Here is a 27089-nt window from a genome sequence, read left to right as displayed (position 1 = left end):
TGGCACTTTCATCTAATTCATATTTAATATCACTGATTCTTTTCTTCCATCTGTCTTTCTATTACCATCTTTATTTCCCTTATCTAAATCTGTCTCTGAAAGGCTGTCATGCCTGAAAGTTCTTTCCTACCTCTGAACATTGTGCACTCTTAATGTAAGAGGTTTGTAAAACCAGTTATATATTCATTTAAATCCATATCATGTATATCAGAAGTTCATGGACGCATATATACACACACGCGCACACACACCGAGAGAGAGAGAGAGATTAAACTTGGACCCTAAATACAAAGATAATTCCGAAGCTTCAGACAACGCAAAGAAGTATGGAGAGATGCATGCTGGGTATTACCCAGAAAGACAGGATAAAGAATAGATGGGTTTCAAACCAAACAAAAAATTCGGTGACATTATCACAAGGGTGAAGAAATTATAATGGCTGGACATATCGCAAGAAGAAATAAAGCACTGTTGGACAAAGATGGTACACGACTGGATTCAAATGGATATTAAAAGACCAAGACAACCAAATGTGTGTAAATGTGTGTGTGTATATATATATATACATACATACATACATAATAAGGATCAGCAAGGATGTGCGACGGGGACAGTGTCACTAAAGCTTTTCACAGCAAAAAATACTTGGGAATAAAAGGAACCAAAATACAAGGTGAATACTTGAGTAACCTACATATGTTTAGCAGACAACATTGTTATTGTTGCCATTAGTCCAGAAGAACTCCAGCAACCAATCTAAGGCCTCGGGCATGGTCAGGCATGGTCAGCGCCTGAGGCGCGCTGCTGCTCGGCAGTGAGCCCCTGCAGCCGCAATGAGAGCGGCTTTAGCAGGGGCTCGCGCACGCTTGCGGAAGCGTGTGTCTTATGAAATCTTTCGTTTTGGCGCTCACGGAGTGCAAGGCCGATCACGTGCGCGGTTCGCCCAATGATGGCGCGCACTCTAAGGCCAGGGAAAGCACCGCTTTCCCTCAGCGTTAGCGCGCCTCCGCACGGGCGAAGTGTCTATGGACTAAGCCTTAGAACTCGCTAAAGCAAGTAGAAAAGTGGCTTCCATTTGAATCTCCGCAAGAACAAAGTGATGTTCTACAAACGTGTAAACTCTGGAAACATCGAAATAAATGGAATACAACTAGAAGAAGTTGAAAACTGTCTATCTTTGCAGCAATTACACTATAAATAGATAGGAACCTTTGCAATGAAATCAATTGGAGAATGAAGATGGGGTGGGTCGCACTTGGATGAAACAAGCCAATCTTTCAAGTGAACCTTCTGTAGTCCAAAGGGGCAATCCATGCAATATCCTACGTGTGTTATTTTAAAATAAATCAGTGCTGTAGTATTAGACAATACTTACTACATAAAAAAAGTATTATTCAATTCTTAATTACATTTTAATTAGTTTTAATATAATGATCATCCGTTGATATCAATAACCGGTTTTAACACACCTCCCCAGCAGTGCAAGACTTTTGCAACACTTTTCAGTTTGTAATAAATTTGTTTGCCAATATTCCCAGAAGTTTGAGCTGCAAACTGTAACAATAGATCATGTTACCTTAGTAATATACAAATACATTGTCGCTACTGTGTTACACTGACTGAAGGTTTGATTGAAACAAGCCATTTAGTGAAACCTGGGAAGCCCGATCTTTGATGATCAATCACAGTAGAAGTAATTGATCAGCTGCTTAGGTATTTCGTTTTAAATAAAGGTTTAAATAAAGGTATTTCGTTTTAAATAAAGCATATATTAAAATAAAACAAACATTTATTTTGAATTTTTTTGAAGTGTCGCTTGGATTGCCTCTTTAGGATGAAACTGTATGACCAGTGTATTCTGCTCATGCTCACATATGGATGGGAAACTTGGGCTCTAAACTCAGTTAATTCAGAAGCATCAGACATTTCAAAGAAGTATCAGAGATATATGCTGGGTTTCAGGGAAAAGGATGACTACCTGGGTTCTGAAGCAGAAGTCTGTAATATCATCGCAAGTGGATAATGCCATCGTTGGACAAAGATGGTACTCGACCGGATTCCAAAGTTTATTAAAGACCAAGAAGACGACCAAATGTAAGATGAGGGAAGAAAATCGGGGAATGTGTCTATAAATGAAAATCGGTGTATAATTTACCCGTTGTCCGGATAATACAAAAATTAACACAAGTGTCAATGTTGCCGCCTCTGCACAACTTTAGTTATTAGTATTTCTGTTATGATGGGACTTTATTAGATGGTTATAAAAGCATGAAATCAAAGCATATTGTAAGGACAAGTGAAAGGTTAAACCCAGCATATATTTTATGGGATAATGGTTCCCCTATCCAGATCACCTTTTCTAATTATTTTGCTTAGATTATTCCTAGTATTAATCTTTGTGGACATATCTGCTCACTTCCCAGTATTCCTTTTAGATGTTTGCAAAACCCTGGCTAAATGTCAAAAGCCTGTTTGATTGCTGCAGAATTACTCAGTGCAAACTATTGACAGCATTTTTGTAGCTTTGCATTTGAACACTTAATCAGTGGCTCCACTTTTATGTGATGCAATATTCTTCTATTGAATCTATTATTTATATTATCAGTATACTCAGTATTTTTTTTATAGCTGTTGCTAACTTTGTCTGTAATGACTATAATACATTTTCATCACATTCATCATACTGTACGTCCTACAGCTTCATCACCTTTTCTTTGCATTGGCTCAAAAAGATTAAACAGCAACATTTTATCCTGGGGTGCATCTTTCATATTTGCCCTGGCTTACATTGAGTTGTACTATATACTGTGCATGGCAGTGATCAGTGTCTTGCACCTGTTCAGGGTGCTGGATCAGTGCAGGCTGGGCGTGGATATGCAGATAGAATAAGGATGGGTGCCAGGTATTTTTGATAGTATTTATGTATGAACCGGTATATCTTTATTTATAGCACCATTTATGCACATAGCGCTTCACAACAGTAATACACGTGACATAATAATATAATAATATAACACATAATGGGAATAAGTGCTTCAGACAAAAGTAACATTAGGAAAATGTATATTGTGTGTATATATATATATATATATATATAAACTGGACACCTAACAAGCTCCTATTGAACCCCCAAAATAACCACAACATATATATAAGCATACTGTATGAGTGTCACAGAGGAGTGCTACTGAGCATGGCAATATATATTTAAAACCAGAGACAGAACATAAAACACAGACAGACCTCAGTGCACATCCAGTGAAACTCATACACGGTACAGTGCCTAAATATATATGTATAAATATCTATTAAATAAAATGGTCTTTTAGTTTAACATTTTTGGCCAAAATTGTTGTAAACCCCTGAGCCACTGCACGGCAGACCACAATTCCAGGGGTCCCTAACACTAATATAAATTCTTAATAACCTGTGCAATACCAGGAAGAATGATTTATAATAAATCTGTCAATATTCGTTGCATAGTTCTAAGTCTGATTGAAGCTTTTAATAACCTGTACATTACCAGGAAAAGCACTCTGTATTAGATTTGTCGCAAGCAAAATGTTAAACTAAAAGACCATTTTATTTAATAGATATTTATACATATATATTTAGGCACTGTACCGTGTATGAGTTTCACTGGATGTGCACTGAGCTCTGTCTGTGTTTTATGTTCTGTCTCTGGTTTTAAATATATATATATATATATATAGGAAAATGTGTGTGTGTGTATATATATATATACAGTTGAAAGTTGAAGCAGGGGGTCTCCAGAGTTGAACCCCGTTAATTTCAGCTCCAGGGGCCCCCTGCTTCCGGAGCTATTTAACTGCCGAAGGCATTTAAATTAAATGGTGGGGATCGCGTGAGGCCTCTGTAACTTCACTTACCTTGGCTCCAGCGATGCATCGCCATGGCAACCCAGCTTCAAATGAGCAGGCAGGGGGGCGCAGGGAGAACAGTTTGCCCACCCCTGGCATAGTGTATATAGTTGGAGCCCATACTGGATAGGAGCACTAAAACCTTGATATCTGTAGTTTTCACACTACCACAAAGGAGCCTGCAATGTTCATTGGGAACCTTGTAAGATGTGGATATGTTAGGGAGTTGTGTTGTCTTGGCTACATTTTGTACAGGGCAGTTTCTATTCACTTGCATACCCATTATAAAATAGTTAGCCGATTTTCTCTTATTTAAAAAAGGAATGCTTCAGTTAAGGTTCAAACAAACTGTCACAGGTTTGCAGGGAACAATGTCTGAAGTTGGAATGCCTGTGCTGAAAAAGGATCACACCTGAGGTACCCTGGGAGATATTTAAATATACTTTGCATTAGCATGAGTTACATCCCACAATTCCTATAAGAACTATATTGACTTGACACGCCTAAGGCACCTTCTGTAGTGAATTGAATAATGTACTGGTGTCAGACACAACAAGACTAGAACCCACAACCACTGCTTTTCTAGGCCACAGCTCTATCAGTGTGAGCAAAAACGGCTGCTGGGGTAGCACCACTGTAACTGTCTACTAGTATACCTCCAAGGGATATCTGTTTTGTTGATTGTAAACTTGAAAGGACTTCAAGCACAAAGTAATAATTATATGTACTGAAGGATAGGAGTTACTGAGGCCAGGTGAGAGAGAACCTGTTTCATTTAATGATAATTTAATGATGCACACAGGAATAAACCAGGTGAAACACCGCAAATGCAGAGAGAAAGTAATATAACAAAGTCACCTGGTGACTTGAGTACTTCTAATCTTAGAAAGGATGGGCCATATTTACTAAGTAGTGTTCTGCATAAGGCACCTTTGGTGCTGGAATACATTACAGCCTTTTCAAATATGTAAATAGACTGTAAGGTGTATTCATGCGCCAGAAGATTGCTAATATGTGGTTCTGTATCCCAGAAGAGGGTAACGTGCTTTGTACAGGTATGAGCACTCAGCGAGAAGTAGAGCTCAACAGTATGCGGTGACGCCGTTCTCCATGCACAAATTCTGGTCGGAATGGAATTCATGTCGGATTCGGAAGTATTTGCTCTGATTTTTTAGTGCCTAATCCACAGGCGCATTTGGGGGGGGGGGGGTGGGGGGGGATCATATCTGGTCTATAGAATCTAGGAAAGGGTTTTGGACCAATGCACCCATCTCTAGTCAAAAGGTCCTGAATAATTATATATATTCTACAGACTATACAAGGAGAGGGCAAAATGAGGAACAATGCTCCAAAAATGTGATAAAAAAAAAAAAGAATGTGTTTACTTTGATATATTTGTGTTTTATTTGTATTGTTAGTATTGGAATATGTTCTACATTGTCCATAATGTGCTATGCATACTACCTACCCCATATCAGAATTTGTACTGTAGCAGCGGGTCATGCCTTCATTTAAGAGTTACCTGTAACTTCTTTGTATAATCCAGAAACAGACCATTTGTATAAAAAAATATTGGATCGAAACACTTGCGAGTAGAAAGTCCTTGTTATAAATGCATATAAATAAATGTATCACTTTTTATAACATTTAGGGGGTAATTCTATATTAACAGTGAGTATTTGACCAAAAACTACCGCTTTTGTCTATATTAAATAATACCCTATGTTAAATAGGCAAGAAACATGCATATTCTCTTTCTGTATACCAAACAAAAGTACTGTAGGGAACAACAAGAAATACTAAATCCGGGGTGTGCCACTCGATTCCACAAGGCCACCAACAGGCCAGGTTTTAAGGATATCCCTGCATCAGAAACCGGATAAAGAATAATGAGGGTAGCATTGGTTCCCAACAAATGACCCATAGGGGCGTGCGTGTGTGTGGTACTTATTTATTATCTTTTTTTTTTTAAAAGATATTTAGTAATCAAGTAACACAGAATATTAACGAGAGGAATTACATCAGTGCAGGCGTGGACGGGTTTTTTCGTTTAGAATTCTCCCATTACTCGTCCTATAACCAATCAAATTCACTTACAGGTGTATGTAGCCGACGTTCTTTCACCCATTAACGTGATGCGTTGCATCAACGCTGGCCTGTTTAACAGTAGCACTAGAATATTCCTGCTTCAGCACAGGTGGCTCAGTCTTGGATTGAGCCACCTGTGCTGAAGCATGGATATCCTTAAAACCTGACCTGTTGGTGGCCCTTGAGGACTGGAGTTGGCCGCTCCTGCCCTAGATGGCGTTTGCGATCTTTTATTCTGGGACAGCTTTGATCGTACGCACGGCACATTCATCTCCTATGCCATCCACAAATTGAACTTCCTGCACAAAACCATTCATCGTGGCTTTTGCTACAAAACAAACACCTTATATTCCACATTTTTATGCCTTTTCCCACCCAATCCAAATGTCAAGCACATGTTTTCAGTGGCAAAGCCGCACTTAACTTATAACTTTCAAGGTAATTGACTTAATTTTACCGCAGCGGCCAGCATATACTGTACTGGAGCTAAATAAACCCTGGATATAGGTTTTTGTTTGGGCAAACTAATATCACTTGAATTATGTTTTTGTATCTACTGTATGCATCATGCTTGTTCTTGGAGATTGATACATCGGCCGATTATTGACGAAGCGTGCTATTCCACGACACCTTCTGTCCCCAGAAGACACGTCACGGCCCATACTAGCCAGTTCATAAAGGTGTCTTCTGGACTGGAAATATGAGCCATAGTCCCATAAAGTCTTCCCCCCCCCCCCCCCCCAATATCCAGCGGTTTGCAGATTTGTAAGATATTTTGGAACGTTCGTAACCTTTATTTTGACTCCTTGTCTTCCCCTTCTCTTTCAGCTCTCCTTTATGCAACTATTTTTGGAAATGTCACCACCATTTTTCAGCAAATGTACGCCAACACCAACCGATATCACGAGGTTCTGAACAACGTGCGCGATTTCCTCAAACTTTACCAGGTCCCTAAAGGCCTTAGTGAGAGAGTCATGGATTTTATTGTTTCTACATGGTCCTTGTCAAAAGGAATTGATACAGAAAAGGTACGCGTGCATGAGGTAAACATCTAAACATTATACATTCCAGTTTCTTTTTGTTCCATTTTAATGGAGAAATCCATGGCGTGTTTTTTCTCCCCCCCCCCTCTGTGCCATTTCCCCCCCATTTTAATACAGGATTGAAGCAGGGCGGGTCACTGGAGCTGATCCCCATTTATTTCAGCTCTGGGGACCCCCGGCTTCCAGTGATACTTACCTCTGAAGGGGGCGCCGGTATCTCCTGCAGTTGAAAGCTCCCGCGTCACATGGGCCAATAGGAAGCTGCACCTGATGATGTCACGGCTTCCTATTGGCCCACAGGGCAAGGGAGCTTTGAAAAATCGGCCATAACGTGAACCCTGGAATGGCTACCGGCACCAACTACGGAGGCAAATATCTCCGGAAGCTGGGGGTCCCCGGAGCTGAAATGAGTGGGGTTGCGCTTCTGAGACCCCCACATATATAGTAATAATAATTAAAAATGCTTGGATTGCCTCTTTAACAGTTAACCTTGCTCATAAATATTATGGTGTTAGAAGAAAACTATTATTGAATGGCCACAGCGTCCACTTATCAAAACTGAAACATTTTATATTATACAAAAATGAGTAACACTGCATAAATACAAAGTCGCATAACCACATATACCATGTAATATGGCATAGAGGCTCTGTATTGCACCAAAAGATTTTCTTAAAATGAATTGTAAAAGTAAGGATACCGATGTAACTGGTAGGGAAGGATGCTGAAAACCCTGCGAAAGCCCCCAGCAAACGGAATGAATTAGCGTCGCAAGAAGCCATTCTGTAAATTCACCACAAATATTTATCTTGCGTGTTTTATGTCAGCGATGGCCAACTCCAGTCCCCAAGGGTCAGGTTATCAGGATATCCCTCCTTCAGCACAGGTGGCTCGGTCATTAGGACCGAGCGACTGATTGAGCCACCTGTGCTGAAGCAGGGATATCCTGAAAACCTGACCTGTGGGGTGAAGTTGGCCACCCTTGTTGTATGTAGTTTGTGTGAACAGGGTGGCACATATTTCCCGTGATTTTTCTGTGCCGCATTGAATTCTCCTCTTTAAGATCTTAATTACAATCCATTCATTCTCTTGACATTTGAGCTTGATGTAAAGTAGTTAGGAGTGCCAATAACTATGCTGCAGCAGACGCTGGTATACATTCTTGTTGGAAAATACCAACTTTATTTTTGACACTTATGTGCTGCAGGTTTTCTGTCAACAAAGATCTTGAGAATCACATCGTAGTATCATTATCTGTAATAAATATTTAGGGTTATATTTACCAAGTGATGCTACAGTGAGCTATGTTTCTGTAACTACAATACATGTATATAGAGTACACTACAGCATTGTCCATATTTGCAAATATATATAATGTGAGCTACTGTAAGAGGTTCACCAGGAACCCTTATTTATAAATTGATTTGTTCAAAATTCCCAAAAGGGCTGACATTGTTTATGTTCGTTTTGGTGGGAGATAGGGCAGTTTACTAAGTGATATCATTCCAAGACTTATAATACATAACTTGGCAGGCAGCCTTTACATTACTTTAGGTTTAAAAACGGCAATTAATAACACTTACCAACGGACCATGATGACAAATGCAGGATATCTGGGTTGCATTTAAAACTGTCGTTTAATAATGCATTTTATGCTTGTAAAGTATGCTGCACAATTTCCAAGCCATTTTACTAATATATATATATATATACCATTACATTTTAAGTTATGGTGGGTGAAAAAGGCATCAACAAACCTCCACCGTTAGCATATAGCCAATAAAGAATATCACTTGTGAGCACATTCACATGTCTAGACAGGTCTGCAACCCTGCCTTTCAATCATTATCACTTAGCATATAGTGCTCCCACTGCAGCAAGGGACTCTGGGAATTGACTTGCTTTGCTAGTCCCATGCTGTGCTTAAAAGCATTTGAACAGCGATGCATCAGCTTAAATGGGCTCCATGTGTATGGATATTCCAGGCAAAAGGTAACACTTTGTGTGCTCATTTGCATGTCATTTCCCAGAGTCCCTTGCTGCAGTGGGAGCACTGTATGCTAGGTGATAATGGTTGAAAGGCAGAGCTGCAGACCTGTCTAAGACATGTGAATGTGCTCACAAGTGATATTCCTTATTGGCTATATATTATATATATGCAGACCTGTCTAAGACATGCAAATGAGCATACAGGAATATTTCCATTTGCTATATGCTTTGCTGTGGAGGGTTTTTGTGACATTTTTTACCCACCATAACTGAACTAAGTATGGTAAACCCCATCCTCATTGCTTCATTGCATAGCCAGTTAACCAACCCCACACTGATGAGACCCATTAAGGTCGGAACGGCTGTCTGTGGGTGATCGCTTCTCGGCCTTTTGGCTAAGATCAAGGCGATATGAATGCTCCTCTCGGCCTGCACAGCTATGACCAAATGCAGTACCATCCTATCTGGGGCTTCAGTAGGAAAGGTCTGTGGCAAGCATTTGGCCCTCTAGCTCGTTGAGAGGTGGTGTCCAGGCCCCGGACCACAGAACCCCTGAGCCTTCGGGCTAAGGGGGGATGGCATTCGAACAACCAGCCCTTCGGGGCTGGGGTGCATCCGCACAACCCTCAAAAGTGGGGAGATGACGCGAACTCCCTTGCGGGCCTCGGGCCAGAGGGAGGAAGAGACGGATGTCCTGAATCCTAACGGAGGAAGGCATCAATGTCCCTGGAGACCTAGGCTTTCGGGCTGAAATCTTCAGGGAACCCGTACCGAGGGCGGGTCTGACTTCGGTTGGACAGTCCAAGGGCATGCACCCGAACCACTGAAGTGGATTGGGATCTGATGAACGAGAGGGGAGGGTCTCCCCCAACCCTCTCGAGAGGGTAAAAAAAAAAAAAAAGGCTGTCTGTGGGTGGGTTTTCTGGATATGCATCTTAGCCCTGGCTATGCTTAAAGCTGTGATCATGCAGCAAGCTTAAGCCTATATGGAACCATGTTAAAAATGGTTTTGAAGCAAAAGGTGACACTGTGTGCCCATTTGCATGTCATTTCCCAGAATCCCTTGCTGCGGTGGAAGTGCTGTGTGATAATGGTGAAAGGCGGGGTTGTAGACCTGTCTAAGACATGCAAATGAGCATACAGGAATATTTCCATTTGCTATATGCTTTGCTGTGGAGGGTTTTTGTCATTTTTTTTACCCACCATAACTTAACTAGGTATAGATATATATATATATATATATATATATATATATATAAAGAAAATAAAAAAGCGCCCAATCCTAGTGCATTACTGTGCAAAAATAATTTAGTTTCCCAAAAAAGCTCATAAATCGAACTCACAAACATAGAAGATAAAAATGCAGTTTATGAGATAATACTCATGCTCCAAATAACAGCAAACGTCCGCTCCTCTGCTCCACTGCTCTGCAGCTCCACCGGATCCGATTTAGCCCTCGTGAGTAACCGTCCAACAGGGACTCACGACATCAGGCTCTCCACGAACTCCTTCCCCGGGAACACACCACCAGATGACTTTAGTTCCCACCGGGGATGCCGAATGTGGCGGAACGGCGGCTGACGTCACACACTCCGCAACTGCTGCCCGGTGTGGAGAATCGTATTGAAGTGTTTCTCCCTCCGCAGACTCGCTCTTCTGTGGAACGGTTACTCACGAGGGCTGGATCGGATCCGGTGGACCTGCAGAGCAGTGGAGCAGAGGAGCGGACGTTTGCTGTTATTTGGAGCATGAGTATTATCTCATAAACTGCATTTTTATCTTCTATGTTTGTGAGTTCGATTTATGAGCTTTTTTGGGAAATTAAATTATTTTTGCACAGTAATGCACTAGGATTGGGCGCTTTTTTATTTTCTTTTTTCTATGCAGGTGGAGAGGGAGGTCGTTGTGCCCTTGTAAGGAGGCTGCCTTTATCCTGATAGTGCCTGTTTTTTCCTTGCACTGGACTGATATTTTCATGGACTCTGAAGGACTGTTTGTGTAGTTTGTATTCATCACATCAAAGAGGGTCCACAGCACACCTTTGTGTAACAATTTATGCACAATTTATTTTATTTTTCATTGATTTTTTACCAGTAAGAGTTTATTTATTGATATATATTGTATTAGGTTTTTGACTAGGTTTTTCTTCTCTATTTTTTGCTATCAAACAACACCCAAGCGCAGTCCCTAATTGTGTGTGTGTGTGTATATATATATATATATATATATATATATATATATATATATATATATATATATATATATATATATATATATATATATATATATAAAAGTGTGTGTGTGTGAATACACACACACACACACACAAAAACGGTTGAATACATGTACTAGGTTGAAGAAACCTTAAAAATGCACACTCAAAAACAAACGTGATATGATCGCAATACTGAAAATCCTGATAACAGGTGGGAAACTGCTCGGCTGTATTCACGGAACCATACTGGAGACAAGGTGGATCAGCTCCCTGCGACAACCTCCAGTCTGGGCGGCCACCATTAGGCTCAGGCAGAGTGTGAAAAACTGTCCCAGGGGAGCAGGGGAATCCCACATTTCGCAATCGTCCCTCTGATTGGTGGATCCTGCAGTCACGTCATTTGACGCACTGCGTCTAGCACCGCCCCCCGATCGCGGACGAAATCTGGCATTCCCCCGCTCAGCTGTTGGCCGGCTTCTACGTCAGCTGCTGAACGCCGACGCTGCCACAATCACCAGCCCTATGCGATACGTTCAATGCGAAAACGTATAGTGCTGGTGATTCTGCCAGTTATTCATACTGATTCTATTTCCAGCTTCAGAGACTATTGAGCCCTCAAGGCTACCTACCTGCTCCTTCTCCCAATGTGGAGATCACAACTTAATCTGTTGTTATACTGATATATCTTTAATTATATGTATTTTAGTGGACATAGGTCCATTGTCTTATTTTTAATAAATTGTTAAATTGTTATTCATTGTACTCACTAGGAGTGTGCGCTTTTCGTATTTTGTTTTTACATGTGTGTGTGTGTATATCTATCCATCTATCTATCTATATCTATATATATAAATATACACACACACGTCTCATACAGGTCTGAAACCCTGCCTTTCCCCATTATCTCTTAGCATACAGTGCTTCCACTGCAAACAGGGATTCTGGGTAATGGCCTGCAAATGAGCATGCAGATTATTACTAACGAAAGATGATTTACTAATAATCAAGTTGACCGTATCAATTCTACCTAACATGCTTTCTGCAGATGGTTTATGCCGCTGTGTACTGCTAAGCCAAACAATGATGCATGGTGTATATTATCCTAGCCAAGAACAAGACCCCAAATAAAGAGAAATAATGAGATATTTGCCGATACAAATGAGATCCCACATTTTCAAACACTGTGGTAGTGAACAGCTGCCTCAAATTGTTATAGCAACAGATTCTAAAAATAATACAGTATTAAATGTCATACTATTAGCAATATGGTACAAGCAATATGCTACTTTTATAACAGGTGAAATTGTGGGGAGAAATGTAAATGGTTTGGGGGGAAAAAAATGATTTCCTCATTTAATTGTCAAAGAAGTGAGAACTGTGCTACTTACTGTAAATAGGATTTTTATTCATGTGCAATCGTTACTTGTTTACACGGCAAAATGTATACTTAAAGAACGTTGGATTCTGAATTCTAAGTTCGACCGTAATCAAATAGACGTTAATAATACATGATCTGGCCTGAGGTTTTATAGGAGGCCTGTGCTGAACAGGCCCAATTGGCAATTGCAGTTGTATACATCTGCAGTCTTCTATTATTTAAGCATGTCCTGTATTTTAATGTCATTTGCAATTCATCTACTTCTGAGTATGCTGTGGTCTGACGATGTTTATGCTGCTCCGCTTGACTAATATTTTTTTTTCAAAAGCACAAAAATGCCAGTAAAATCAGACTGTTATATGCTTGTGTTTAAAGGCAGGGGCTGGTCAATTCCAGTCCTCCAGGGCAACCAACAGGTCATGTTTTCAGGATATCCCTGCTTCAGTAAAGGGGGCTCAGCTGCTTTAGGCACCTGTGCTGCAGCAGGGATATCTGGAAAACCTGACCTGTCGGCTGCCCTTGAGGACTGGAGATGGCCTCCCCTGCCCCAAGGTTATGCAGCGATGGTCTAGGAGTGGATGTCGATCATTTTTCATGCTTTTGCTTTATAATCCGGTTGATCAAGTTTGTGTGAGACAATTTGAATTGGCGGAGCTGGCTGAAAACATTTAAGTCCCAGTATTTATAATATCCACTCAAACGGAAAGAAATCGCTTGCAATGGTTTTTGGGACGTTTTCCCTTCACTAAACACACGATCCTTGTGTGAAAGATTGAAGCAAAGCCTAGAAAAGCTCCTCTCTTGGTCACATACAAAGTCTCCAGGCTCGGAGAAGATTACTCTGGTCTGAATTTACATAAATAACAGAAGTTTCTCAACTTTCAAGTTCTGGTCTACAGTAGCTTTCAGGAAGGGCTTTGTTACTTGTAACAGCAGCGAGGGCTTCCTGCTGTATACTAAAACATGTCGGTTGTGTTTCAAACTAAACATGCCCCCAGTGGCACTGTCTACTGAACCCCTTTGTAATGTGTTCAAGGCCCCTGCATACTCGGGGTTCTCAACTCCAGTCCTCCAGACCTCCCCAAACAGGTCAGGTTTCCAGGATTTTGCTGCTTCAGCACAGGTTGTGGAAAGGTTAGGTATTCTTGCAACATTTAATGAATAGGTTGTTTCCCCCCCCCCCCGTTTTTTAATGAGAAGAAAAACCAAAACGTGGGCAATCGACATGTGTTTCTTCGTGTGATAATGCCAGTGCAGTATATTCACTTTCAGGATACAGCTTTAAGTGTGCTTGAGGTAATCTACCAATGCTTAATGGCTAGGGTGATCAACGCCGCTCCCCCCCCCCCTCCACAGGTTAGGTTTTCAGGATATCCCTGCTTCAGCACAGGTGGCTCAGTCTTTTACTGAGCCACTGATTGAGCCACCTGTGCTGAAGCTGGGATATCCTTAAAACCTGACCTGTTGGGGGGGGAGGGGGAGGCTTGTGAACTGGACTTGAGTTCCCCTGGTCTATTGCATACAGCAACATTAGTCAAGAAAAATGTGTCTGAGTGTTAATCAATCATAGATGCTGAATGTCCCTGCCTGCTATATAATTAGAACTAGTGATACCGCATTGTGATTGATGGATATGATGCATTGAGATGGCTAGAAGTAAATCTTTAGCTGACGTGGTACAGTTTAAGACCAGGGATTCCTGAAATAAGTCTCTTGAGCTAAAAAAAATTCCCCAAAAGATGTAATGTAATTCAGTTTTACAAAGAGCTTTTTTCAGTTTTGAATATGACATGGTTTCCTTTTCCTCAATCAAATTCTCTATTAACCTGTTCCTGCAAATATGAATGTACCATTTATGTTCCTGCAGAATTTGTGCTTTGCCAGAGTTTGATTTTTGAAATCCTTCATTGGCCTTTAGGAAATGAGTTTTACAATTCCAAATTCATTTTATAGCTCATGTGGGAATCCCTGCCTGGGTTTTTGTTCTCTTGTTATAATTATTGCTATATATCCCTTCATCTGCTCATGTATTATTTTTTTTTCTTGGTTACATTATTTGGATGCTACAGCCCAAAGCATGTTTTTGTCAATTATCCTCCTTTGTTCTCTAAAATATGTTTTCCCGTGTTACCTATTTTAAGGAAATCCAGTTATACAAATAAGAAACATTTTGGCAAATAGTCATGATTAATTAGTTGTAAAAAATGCCAGAAATGACTTGGCTTATTTGGTAAACTGGTGGATATTTATGACGTTAATGCGGGAAAAACGTGAAAATTCCTATATGTGTTTTTATTAATTAATCAGTTCTGTAGTATTACAAAATACTGTCTGCATGGTTTTTTATATGCCTTTTTAAATACTTTTGTAATGTACAAAAATCATCATCAAAAAAGATCATTCTGTGGTTTATACAGCAACCATTTAGAAAGTCATATCCACTTCATCTTTAGAAACAGGTTCTGACACACCTTTTTGAACTCTACCCTTTGGCAACAAAGTATCACAAACAGATCTTTTGCTGTGTTCCAAACAACAGACTGTCTATTACTCTGAATGCCGTAACATTATATTACTAAGTGTAACACATTAGCTGCAGCATTTCACAGACTGCAGTACAAATTTAGAAGGCAGCCATTTCGTTAGGCACACAAACAGGATTTAGACAGCTTTATAACAGGAGCACCATACAATTGCCAGCTTAGGTAAGGAGGTAGAATTATATTGTACATTGTCACATGCTTGACATATAAAAAGAAAAAGAATAATAAAAAGGGATGGGGGAAATGTAGTATTTCTGCTTTAAGGTATAATCCTAATTTTAGACAGCTGGATTGAGGTTGACATTGGCTAACGCTCACATTCACAGAGCTGAAACAAATCTGCTCATCAATTTAATGTTGGAGATGGTCATATATTATTTGTAACTTTGAAGCCCCCTGAGATCAAGTGTAAAGTAATTATTTTTTATAATTTTCTATTGGTTTTGGCGTACGTCTGGGTGAAGGGATTTTGAATGGGTCTTGTTTCCAAAAGCCATATAGTGCAAAAAGCGAACTCATTCTACGGTTTCCTTCTGCTGTTTCTGCTCCTTCTTGTAGCAAAAAAGGTTAAAGGACCTAAACTTGGAAACATTTCAAAATCATCTGTCATCTATCATGTTTTTGGAAAGTTCTCCCTGTAGAACAGACTTGTGCTTATTCTTTTTTCCTAATCTCATTTTTTGGGTGCTGAAGTGAGACCGCAAAGTTTCCCCCAAATCTCAATATGTTCGATTCGATCAACAACACCAGTAGCAGCAATAGATTATAAATTCACACACTGAAAGAATCCGGCAGTGTCTGTCAACTGGAGTTTCGTTCTCGATATTTGTTTTGATGTCTTATTTTCATAGTTATATATACCATTAATGGGTTTCTATAAAGGAATGGTAATACAGCTTCAAGCGCACATCTGTGGCCTTGGTAACTCCTTCAGAAGACAATTATTGGATGATAAACCAACCCCTTTAAGTTTAAAGTCAAAGTGCCACCTACATGTGGCAGAATTACAAGACACTCCAAGAAAATCTAACTGTCGTAATTAGAATAAGTCAGGACATAAAGACTCATTTCCCGTTTGTCACACTGTTCAGATGTTTCATTCATATTTGGCGCCCAGTCAGGGGCTGAGGAAGCTTCCTGCACATCATGGTTCCTCCACTGCGCAACCTTCACTGTTCTTCAAGAACTGTCTGAGTAAATTCCACTGCTGCAATAAAAAAAGGTCCAAGGCTGGAACGGATCGTGTAAAATCACCCAAAGAAAGCATCTTTCATGTGTGAATTGAAATAATGAAACTGAAAAAAAGAACGTTGTTTAGTTGTTTTCTACTTGAGGGACTTAGTCAGTACTGTAGGTCAGTGAAACAACACAAGCTACACAAAGCCATTTATATCTGGAATGGATTTCTGCCATTCACTTGCTCCACGTGGATTACATAATGTAAAAGACTATTCAGCAAGATTTCCAAGGGGACAGTCTTTGTGCTGAACGCTTTATTTTTATTTTTTTAAATGAAATAAAGCAGAGTGGAAGAAGCAGCTATTCATCAACTCCTACCTATACAATGTGCTCAACAACGTCCGAAGTGTCCTTTCAGCAGCAATCTGGGGTAGAAGCAAAGAAAGATGTATACAGTATTTGCCTGGTACTACAATGTAGGTTAAACATATCTCTTTCGTTTTGTATGTACAGTATGTTTATCTTTACAGTATTTACATGGCACTTTACAGCCGTAACACACGGGGCATAATAGAAATAAGCGCATCATACATGAAAGTAACATTAGGAAAATGAGTCTCTGCCCAGAAGAGCTTACAATCTATGTGTTATGTAGGGAGAACTTAGAAAGACAGTAGGAGGGTGTTATGTGAAGTGCGTCTGCAAGGGGTCATGGTAAATGCATTTTATCAGCCAGCAGACCTATCCAAATGCTTTATTAAAGAGGTGTGTTTTAAAATAAGCCTTAAGGATGGAGAGAGGGGTTGCCAGTCGGATACGATATGATCATTCATCCAGTAGCCCAAGCACGCTGCCTAGGGGTCACACTCGACTCCTCTCTCACATTCGCCCCTCACATTCAAAACATTTCAAAACCTGTCGCTTTTTCCTCCGCAATATAACAAAGATACGCCCTTTCCTCTGTTGCTCGACTGCTAAAACTCTGACTCAGGCCCTCATTCTCTCCCGTCTCGACTACTATAACCTCCTGCTGTCCGGCCTTCCTGCCTCTCACCTGTCTCCCCTACAATCTATCCTAAACGCTGCTGCCAGAATCACTCTACTCTTTCCTAAATCTGTCTCCGCGTCACCCCTCCTGAAATCCCTCTCCTGGCTTCCGATCAAATCCCGCATCTCACACTCAATTCTCCTCCTCACTTTTAAAGCTTTACACTCTTCTGCCCCTCCTTACATCTCAGCCCTAATTTCTCGCTATGCACCATCTCGACTCTTGCGTTCTTCTCAAGGATGTCTTCTTTCTACGCCCTTTGTATCTAAAGCTCTCTCCCGCCTTAAACCTTTCTCACTTTCTGCCCCGCACCTCTGGAATGCCCTTCCCCTCAATACCTGACTAGTACCCTCTCTATCCACCTTTAAGACCCACCTTAAGACACATTTGCTTAAAGAAGCATATGAGTAGCACTGGATAATCCTGGACACATGATACATAAAGCTTGGCCCCCTGCAGATGCACTTACTAGAATTCCCTCCTACTGTCTCTGTACGTTCTCCCTACCTACCAATTAGATTGTAAGCTCCTCGGAGCAGGGACTCCTCTTCCTTAATGTTTCTTTTATGTCTGAAGCACTTATTCCCATGACCTGCTATAGATATTATTTGTTATTTATATGATTACAACATGTATTACTACTGTGAAGCGCTATGTACATTTATGGCGCTATATAAATAAAGACATACAATACAATATTGAGGGGAAGGACATTCCAGAGGTGTGGGGCAGTGAGTGAGAAAAGGTTTAAGCGGGAGAGGGCTTTAGGTACAAAGGGGGTAGACAGAAGACATCCTTGAGCAGAACGCAAGAGTCAGATATCCTGGAAGCAAAGTCAATTTTGTAAGTGATACAGAGTTTAATAGGAAGCCAGGAGAGGGATTAGAGCAGGAGAGATGCAGAGAGAGTTAGGAGAGAGTAACGTGATTCCAGCAGCAGCGCTAAGAATAGATTGTACGGGAGACGGCGAGAGGCAGGACGGCCGGACAGTAGAAGGTTACAATAGTCGAGACGGGAAAGAATGAGGGCCTGTGTTAGAGTTTTCCTGTAAATAACATGGCCCCACAATAGAGATGAGTGACACTGGCTCTGCTAGCTTCTCAAAATGTTTTTCAAGGATAGAATGAGACCTCCTTTGAATGAAAGGACCTCATTCCAGGTGAGAGAAACTTTACAGATACATCTATTGATGAAGATGCTGATAATTGCGGTTTTGACTATAACAAGCAAGCAACTTATGCTTAAAGATTGGACTTAGACCAAAAGTCAACTAATGACCGCGATGGTTTTTACTAATGTTGTCAATATAATTTTTGAAAGTTTATAGGTTTTAAATTGTAGTGGGGACTCTGTGTTTGGTGTATTTATCTTGTTCGTTCAACCCCAACAAGAATTGAAACCATGTTTTTCATGCCCCCTTTTTCACTGACCAACAAGGTTAAGAAAATGAGAAGGGAAGTTATTCCACGTGCTTTTTCTAGGTCGAAGATAATGGAATTCCCAAGTCTCAACTTACAATATTTGCAAACATTTCCAAAACCACTTTCAAAGATCATTTTCAGATACTTCTGATCTTATTTGTTTTAAATGCAGAGTTAAAGAAACTTCAAAGTGTATTTAAATCATCAGGTGTTGGGTCTGAGGAAAGGACCTTGAGTCCTGAAACGTTACCTGTTCATTAGCTCTAATGATTTAAATACACTTTGTCGTTTCTTTAACTCTGCATTAGCCCCATGTGTGCTTCTTCTACTGTGCATTAGCCCCGTGTGTGCTTCTTCTACTCTGCATTAGCCCCGTGTGTGCTTCTTCTACTCTGCATTTGTATACCAGTTTTTGGATCCAGCTTTGGGACCCCGGGATCATCAGGAGGGGAGCATCATCAGGAGGGGAGCAATAGGGTTTTTCTTTCTTCTATTTTTACTAGCATCTTGTTCTTTATTTGTTTTAAAGGCATCAACCACCTATTTTAAACCCCTTAAGCATATCACTGTCATGAGTTCCTTCTTGGGACTACACCTTTAATATTTACTGCTATAAAGACCGTAAACAATGTGAATAATACTGCATATTGAGCAAGTATAACTTATATCAAGGGTGCGCAAACTGGGAGGCGCGTGTGAGAGTTTCCTGGGAGGGGCAGCTACAGAAGTCCCGCACTCTCCCCCAAGGCATTTAAATTAAATGCCGAGGGGCCGCACGAGGCCTCTGTAACGAACTTACCTTGGCTTCCAGCAACGCGTCGTCATGGTAACCCGGCATCAAATGACTCTGTGGGGATACGTGACATCATTTGATGCCGTGTGGGGGGGGGGGGGGGGAGCGAGCAGGTGAGGAGAGCAGGCAGGGGGAAAAGATTACGCACCCCTGACTTGTGTGTGTGTGTATATATATATATATATATATATATATATATATATATATATATATATATATATATATATATATATATATATATATATATATATATATATATAATACTTACCCCTCCCTGCTCGGCTTCTAGGGAGTTTACATCAGAAATAAAGTGTTGTTTGTACTTTAAAAGTTCCTGGCGCCCATCGCTATTATTGGATACTGGGAAGGCGTTACCTTTGTCAGGGTGCAGGTTTCATGCTTCTGGGCAATGAAGTAGCAAAGAAGAAAATAATGGGCGCCCTGTCCATATGGACCTCTTCTTGGGGTCTTGGCCAACTCAATATAGATAGGGAATCTACACCCCACTGTTAGAGACAGACTTTATAACTGAGGCGTGTGGGGATCTGCCTCCTCTTCTGTGAACAACTGGGTTCATCTTGGCCATCTCTCACGACCCTATCTGAAGGGGCACTGTCCCTACATAGAAGATCATAAACGGGGACCAGTCTGTCCTATATACCCTGGAACATTCTTCGTAATTATATACACTGTTGCTCCCCCACTCTCACTCCTAAGCTCTAGAACCTATATATACACCCTGTATATATATATATATATATACCCCCTCTGATGTCCTTGTCTCCAGGCAACACGGGACAGGGCTTAACATCTGCTGATTCATCCCCAATCCAAGTATCACTCTCTATGTGGGTCCGCACCATTAACCCCTAAAAGACCATGGTAAGCCCATAAGGGGGGTTACATATATAGGTATAGATAGATATATCCGTGTTGTTAAATATTTAGGCAATAATGTTGTTTGTTCGCTTTATTTTTTGGGGGGAAAAATGCTTGACAGCTAATGAAAACGAAATGATTTGTGACTCTCCAGTGGGAAGCAAACCATTGCCAGTGATAGAAGAATGCAACCATTACGTTGCTTACAACTGTTTCAATTAATGTCCCGCATGTATAATTATGCTGCACACCGTCAGAATGTATCTTTCTGTGTCTTAAAGTTATTTGTCCAAAGTTTTTTGTGTGCATACTAATATAAAACATAATAGCAGAGTTTTAATTGATATGTACACTGCTGGAATTAAGTCCATAAATCACGGATGAGACATTAACCCTGTTATATTGTTATTCATTGTGATTTTGAGACATTTGGAGGAAAACATTGGTTGATATTGCAACAACCATAATACATTAGAAATGTTATCCCCTAGAAATATAGAAATCTACGGCATTTAAGAACAAAGTGGCTTATCTAACCAAAATGTAACTGTGATCTTGTATTTAATGATAGCGGAGAGATTGAGTGCCCATTATCTTCAATCCAGATGGATATGGGGAGCCCATACAGAAATGCAGTTTGGCTCTCGTCTCATCCTGACGTCATGGCCAGAACTCATCTCCCAAGTTGAATTTTAACACAAAAAGTAACTTTTAATTAATCTCCTGACCTAACAGCAGTTTCTATTATTAGCAACAAGAACAGATGGAGTGGTGCATTGGGAGAGGAGATGGTGGATCATGTTTAACATTTTTACAGCTTGGGATATACGTATATTTGTTTAGTGAAGTCTAAACAATGAATCAAACACAGTTACAGAACATGGTACAATTTGCACCTGATTTTATCATGTTACTGTACCTGATACATATTGCTTTCTGCATTATTACCTCTTTGTTCCCTTGGACCACTAAATATATGCAGTTCTATAGAATAAAGTACATTTCTGACCAGCGATAACTCCACCCCGTGTAAATTTTTGGTGCAGCAATCCAAAATCCTAGGCTGAAACGCAAGTCTAGATTAAAAATCTGGGTAAATTCTTTTGGTTTCTCAAATTGTATAAGCCCATACAATATGCGGACCACCAGCTGAAGTAAGGGATATGGAACTCAGCCCAGGCCGACAATTTTCAGCACTGTCCCATACCCCTGATAATGACCCTTTCAAATTCCAAAAAGGGCTATCTTTCACCAATATAAACATTAGACGCTTTCTGGCCAAACTGCGTGAACTAAGGGTACGGTGCCTTTTGCATCAGCCTAAAGCACTAATTCTCACCAAAACATGGCTCACTCCTAAAATCCTTGATACAAGCATCTCCGTTCAGGGATACTCCATTTTTAGGAAAGATAGGTCAAAGAGAGGAGAAGGGGTGTTATTTTATATTGAAGACGCCTTACAATTTACGCTGCTAAATTGTCCCCCAAGCTCGTCCTCTTTTAAAATCCTAGTTGATAAAATGTGCCTTCCCTTTTCTAAGCCTGTTCTTATTGCTGACATTTTCCGCCCCACTACAGTCCCCGACTGATATCACTCACTTTCTTGACACAATTTCCTCTCTTAAATAGTAGATGAGGTTGAAAAAAGACATACATCAATCAAGTTCAATTTATGGTACATTTAGATGACAGATGCTTTATCCTATATCCGTACTTACAGTATATTGATCCAGAGGAAGGCAAACAAAAAAACCCCAGTGATACATCATCTAATGATATCTCATAAGGGGAAAAAAATTCCTTCCTGACTCCAAGAATTGGCAATCAGATTACTCCCTGGATCAACATCCTTCCCATGTTTACTTACCTTTCCTTTATAAAAAGATGTCCAACCTTTTTTTAACATATCTATTGTATCTGCCATCACAGTCTCCATGGTTAATGAATTCCACATTTGAACTGCCCTTACTGTAAAGAACCCTTTCCTTTGTTGCTGGTGAAATCTCATTTCCTCCAACCTTAAGGGATGACCCCGTGTCCTTTGTACTGCCCTCGAGATGAATAGTTCTTTTGAAAGCTCATTGTATTGTCCTGAATATATTTGTATATAGTTATCATATCCCCTCTTGGACACCTCTTTTCTAATGTAAACAAATCTAATTTAGCTAGCCTCTCCTCATAAGTTAGAATGTCCATCCCCTTTATTAATTTGGTGGCTCTTTTCTGCACTCTCTCTAGTTCCATAAGGTCTTTTCTTAGAATTGTGAAGAGTGAGCTGTTAGTTCTTGGTAATTTCAACCTCAATTGGCTTGACCCTAAAAACATCAAAATCTGGACACAATTCAACACACTAAATTGGACCCAACTAATTTCCCAACCCACATGGACAAACCTAAAATCTTGCAACCATTCCTTGCTAGATTGGATTCTATCCTCTTGTCCCAACAGAATCCAATCCTCTGGTATCCTACTGTACCTGACATTTTCCGTGACCATGCAATAGTGCACTGTGTAAGGAAGCCCTACATTTTTACTCATGGGAACATTGTAGGCGTGTATGTATGTATATCTTTATTTATATAGCTCTATTTATGTACATAGCGCTTGACAGCAGTAATACGTGACATAATCATATAACACATAATGGGAATAAGTGATTTACACATGACAGTAACAATAGGAAAGGGATTCCCTGCCCCGAAGAGATTACAATCTAAGTGGTAATTAGGGAGAACTTACAGAGACAGTAAGAGGGTGTTATCGTTGCTGAACGTCTGCAAGGGGTCAATGTCAGTGCATCTGAGATCTATAGTATAAGCCAGCGGGAGTCAAAGGTCCAGATCCCCAAAAGTGGGCTAAGCTTTAGCACACCTTTACTGTCATGCATATGAACGGGAGGCAAGGCTGGCTAATGCTTGGCCCTCTTTTTGTGGATCTAGGAAAGGTCTACCATGTACAGCTAGTCCTCTCCTCACAAACTGTATCCACCCTGTGGCTTTAGGTCTTCAGAGACACAAGAACCCCTTGTATCCTGTATTATGCAAGTATGTCTGTATTTATATATATATATAAATAAATACTATATATACATACAGGCATACCCCGCATTAACGTACGCAATGGGACCGGAGCATGTATTTAAAGCGAAAATGTACTTAAAGCGAAGCACTACCTTTTTTCCCACTTATCAATGCATGTACTGTACTGCAATCGTCATATACGTGCATAACTGATGTAAATAACACATGTGTAACAGGCTCTATAGTCTCCCCGCTTGCGCACAGCTTCGGTACAGGTAGGGAGCCGGTATTGCTGTTCAGGACATGCTGACAGGCGCATGCGTGAACTGCCGTTTGCCTATTGGGCTATATGTCCTTACTCGCGAGTGTACTTAAAGTGAGTGTCCTTAAACCGGGGTATGCCTGTATATATATATATATATACACACTAATACTAATAGCAATTCCAGGCTGACTTTCTATCTCTTTTTGACACGATATATATGATTTGGTGGGTTTGGGTTCTGAGCTAACAAAGGGCTGTGTGTATTTGCCTTCTGTCTCTGTATCCTTTTTTTGCAGCTACTGTATATGCAAAGGACATATTTTCTTTAGCAGCTATTTTTATCTTCAGCACTTCTTAGTGTATTAAAAAAATGTGAATCCGTTGAAGGAAGATGAATAGCAATGATCATAGATTATTCATTTTCAAAATTATTTGATCTAAAGCTCTGTCCACAATTAGGCTTATGTTAATGATGCTTAATAAAGAAATACACACCGTTTCGTGACTGGGTAACATTCCTCAAATGGAGCCTTTGGAAGGGGATATACAAACCTCTACAACAGGAGTGGCCAACTCAAGGGCCACCAACAGGTCAGGTGTTAAGGATATCCCTGCTTCAGCACAGTCTTCGTCTGAGCCACTGATTGAGCAACCTGTGCTGAAGCAGGGATATCCTTAAAATCTGAGCTGTTGGTGGCCCTTGAAGACTGGAGGTGGCCACACCTGCTGTACAATATATCTTGCTTCTGTGCAGACATGTTCCTGCTTAGTAGCAATAGTGGTAATACAGAGGTTTCCCTACTGAAACAAAGCTTCCGGTGGGAGTCAGACACTATGCTAGGCTATAATACTTTTTGGTTGTTTTGGGCACAGAGCAATTTTATGGTACCCACCGTCTGGCTCCACCGGAGTTACCACAAACATCTTGCATACAGTAGATAGGTGCTAACTGCAGGATCTGTTTTACAAAAAGTATATATTAACCCATGTGCAGATATATTTGATACGTGGCCAGCATAATCATAAGCACAGCACAAGTGCTTTATTCTTGACCTAAATAGCCTTACAGAGAATCAATTCACAATGTTGTTATTGAACCAAGACACTTCTGTTGCATTAGTAGAAGGTTTGCCTTATGTGTTGTTGCTGAACAAGCTCAAACAAACCAAAAGATACTGTATTAATATTTTATACGTACAACTTATTAAAATAAGAGACATAGGTAGATTACCAGCTATATGTACATTTCCCGGCATCTTAGAAAACCAGTAAGTGCTGTACAAATCCCCACACTCCTTTCAAGTTACTTTCAACACCCTTAGATTTCGGCATCATTACTGGAAAGATTCAGAGTAGTTAGAGGCAATCCAAGCAGTGTATCAACAAAATGTTTTATCAAGTGAGACCTCTTTTCCAGCACCTACAGGGTTGTGATGAGGAAAATGTCCTTTGTTGTCATAAAAACGCATGACGGAAGTGACGTCATGATGCAGAAACGGCCTCGGCGCATGCGTGATTCGTCAGAGGGTCGCAGATCCTTCTGCGCATGCAGAAGTGCTTCCCTCACACTTCCAGCCCACACTGTGCACGCGTGCCACACCTGCACATGCGCACACCTCAAAGTGCTTCCCTCACTTCCAGAGCACACGGAGGCTGGAGCCAGCGATGCACAGTGGCGGCCGGGCTCCTGCACGCCACTCATGCGCAGGAGCAACAGAAATCCAGCTTGGGAGACAGAGGCACCAGAGTCAGGCACAGACGCACCAGAGGCACACACAGACACACACGCAGAGACACGCACAGACGGGCACACCAGAGACATACACGCACGCAGAGACACACAGAGACAGTTAGTATAACTATAGAAGTGCAAATAGCTAAAACAGAGGTGTGTGCCGAGCACGCGAGTTCTAAGTGAAACTTCTTTGCGTTTTGTCACTGACTCTGTGTTTTTAATTTTAATTAAAAATATTACCATCACAAATACAATATCTGTGACAAAACAGTGAGCAAAGACAAAGAAGTTTCACTTAAAATGCGCGTGCTTAGCACACACGACTTTTTTTTGTTTTAATATAAGCAGCCTTTGATTATCTTGATTGAAAACCAACTACCTAAGCTGCGGATCCGTTCTGTCTGTGATTGATCAGCAAAATCCTGCTTTCCAGAGTTCACTAAATAACTGCCTTTCAGTTTCATTCTAAAGTCAGTGTAACTCAGCAGCTACAATGTATTCTTATATTACTAAGGTAACAGTATCTATTGTTACAGTTTACAGCTCAAATACAGAGAATATTGGCAACAAATTATCACAAACATGAAAGTGTTGCAAAACTATTGCACTGCTGGGGAAGTGTGCTAAAACCTAATAGAAATGAAAGGATGCTCAGTATATTAAAACTCGTTAAAATGGCATTGAGTTGAATTTAAAAATAAAAAAAGGTAGTAAGTGTCATCTAATACTACAGAACTGTTTTATTTTTAAAAATTACTGGAGATGGGTAGCGCAGCAAAGAAACTGCGCACCCCTGATCTAAGGCAGCGGTGCGCAAACTGTGGGGCGCGACCCCCAGGGGGGGCGCGAGACTGCCGACGGGGGCGCGGGGTTTACAGAGGCCCCGCGCGCTTCCCGAAGGCACTTAAATTAAGTGCCGGGGGAGCTGCAGGGCCCCTGTAAACCATACTTACCCGTGGCTCCGGCGGCTTCCTCCCGGCGTCGCCATGGCAACGCGGCGGCAAAATGACGCTGCGAGGTCATGTGACGTCACGTTGCTATGGCAACGTGACGTCATTACGCCGGAGCGAGGGTAAGTTGGGGTTGGGGGGGGGGGGGGCGCGGGAGTGAGGGGACAGCCGGCAGGGGGGCGCAGGGAAAAAAGTTTGCGCCCCCCTGATGTAAGGCACAAACTTAACTTCTGATGCTGAAAACAGACACTTTCTCTCTCTGCTCCTTGATGAGTCCGATTGATTTATCGAACCTCTCACTGACAGGAGGGGCAGCGCATTTCTTGGCAAGGCCCTCTTGCAGTGAGAGAGTTACCATTTTGTATTGTATGCCTCTGTTAACCACATCAGTGCCAGAGAAGCACTGGACCAGATGAAAAACAGGTTCATGATTAAAGGCACAAATCACATTTAGAACAGTAAGCAAACCTTTTAATCTAGGAAAATGCCATTGTACGTTGTCTTCATTGTAGGAAATGGTAATTGGGCAAATGCTAGCCGTGGCATATACTGCCGTGGCCAGCTTCAGTCTAACGTTTACCCGTTTCTTCCCGTGGCATATATCGGCTGGCGCCGAACTTGGCCGTGCGCCAGCCGCATCTTCCCCGCATCGTTCCCCTCCC

At 41.0% G+C, this 27089-nt stretch overlaps 1 protein-coding gene across 4 annotated transcripts in view; it reads left to right on the top strand.

Moving 5' to 3' along the window:
- The window catches only part of KCNH5 (potassium voltage-gated channel subfamily H member 5), a 196296-nt gene that overhangs the window by 129173 nt on the left and 40034 nt on the right, over positions 1-27089 (top strand). For 2 of the 4 annotated variants that reach the window (XM_075614860.1, XM_075614858.1), the window contains one exon: positions 6798-6997. In XM_075614860.1, the coding sequence (XP_075470975.1) occupies positions 6798-6997 (200 nt within the window). Of the gene's footprint in view, positions 1-6797; positions 7013-27089 lie in introns of all 4 variants that reach the window. The other 2 variants (XM_075614859.1, XM_075614857.1) reach the window with 1 other exon arrangement.

Source organism: Ascaphus truei, chromosome 9 (genome assembly GCF_040206685.1).
Source record: "Ascaphus truei isolate aAscTru1 chromosome 9, aAscTru1.hap1, whole genome shotgun sequence".
NCBI classification, from domain to species: domain Eukaryota; kingdom Metazoa; phylum Chordata; class Amphibia; order Anura; family Ascaphidae; genus Ascaphus; species Ascaphus truei.
This window is presented reverse-complemented; position numbering and strand designations above follow the sequence as displayed.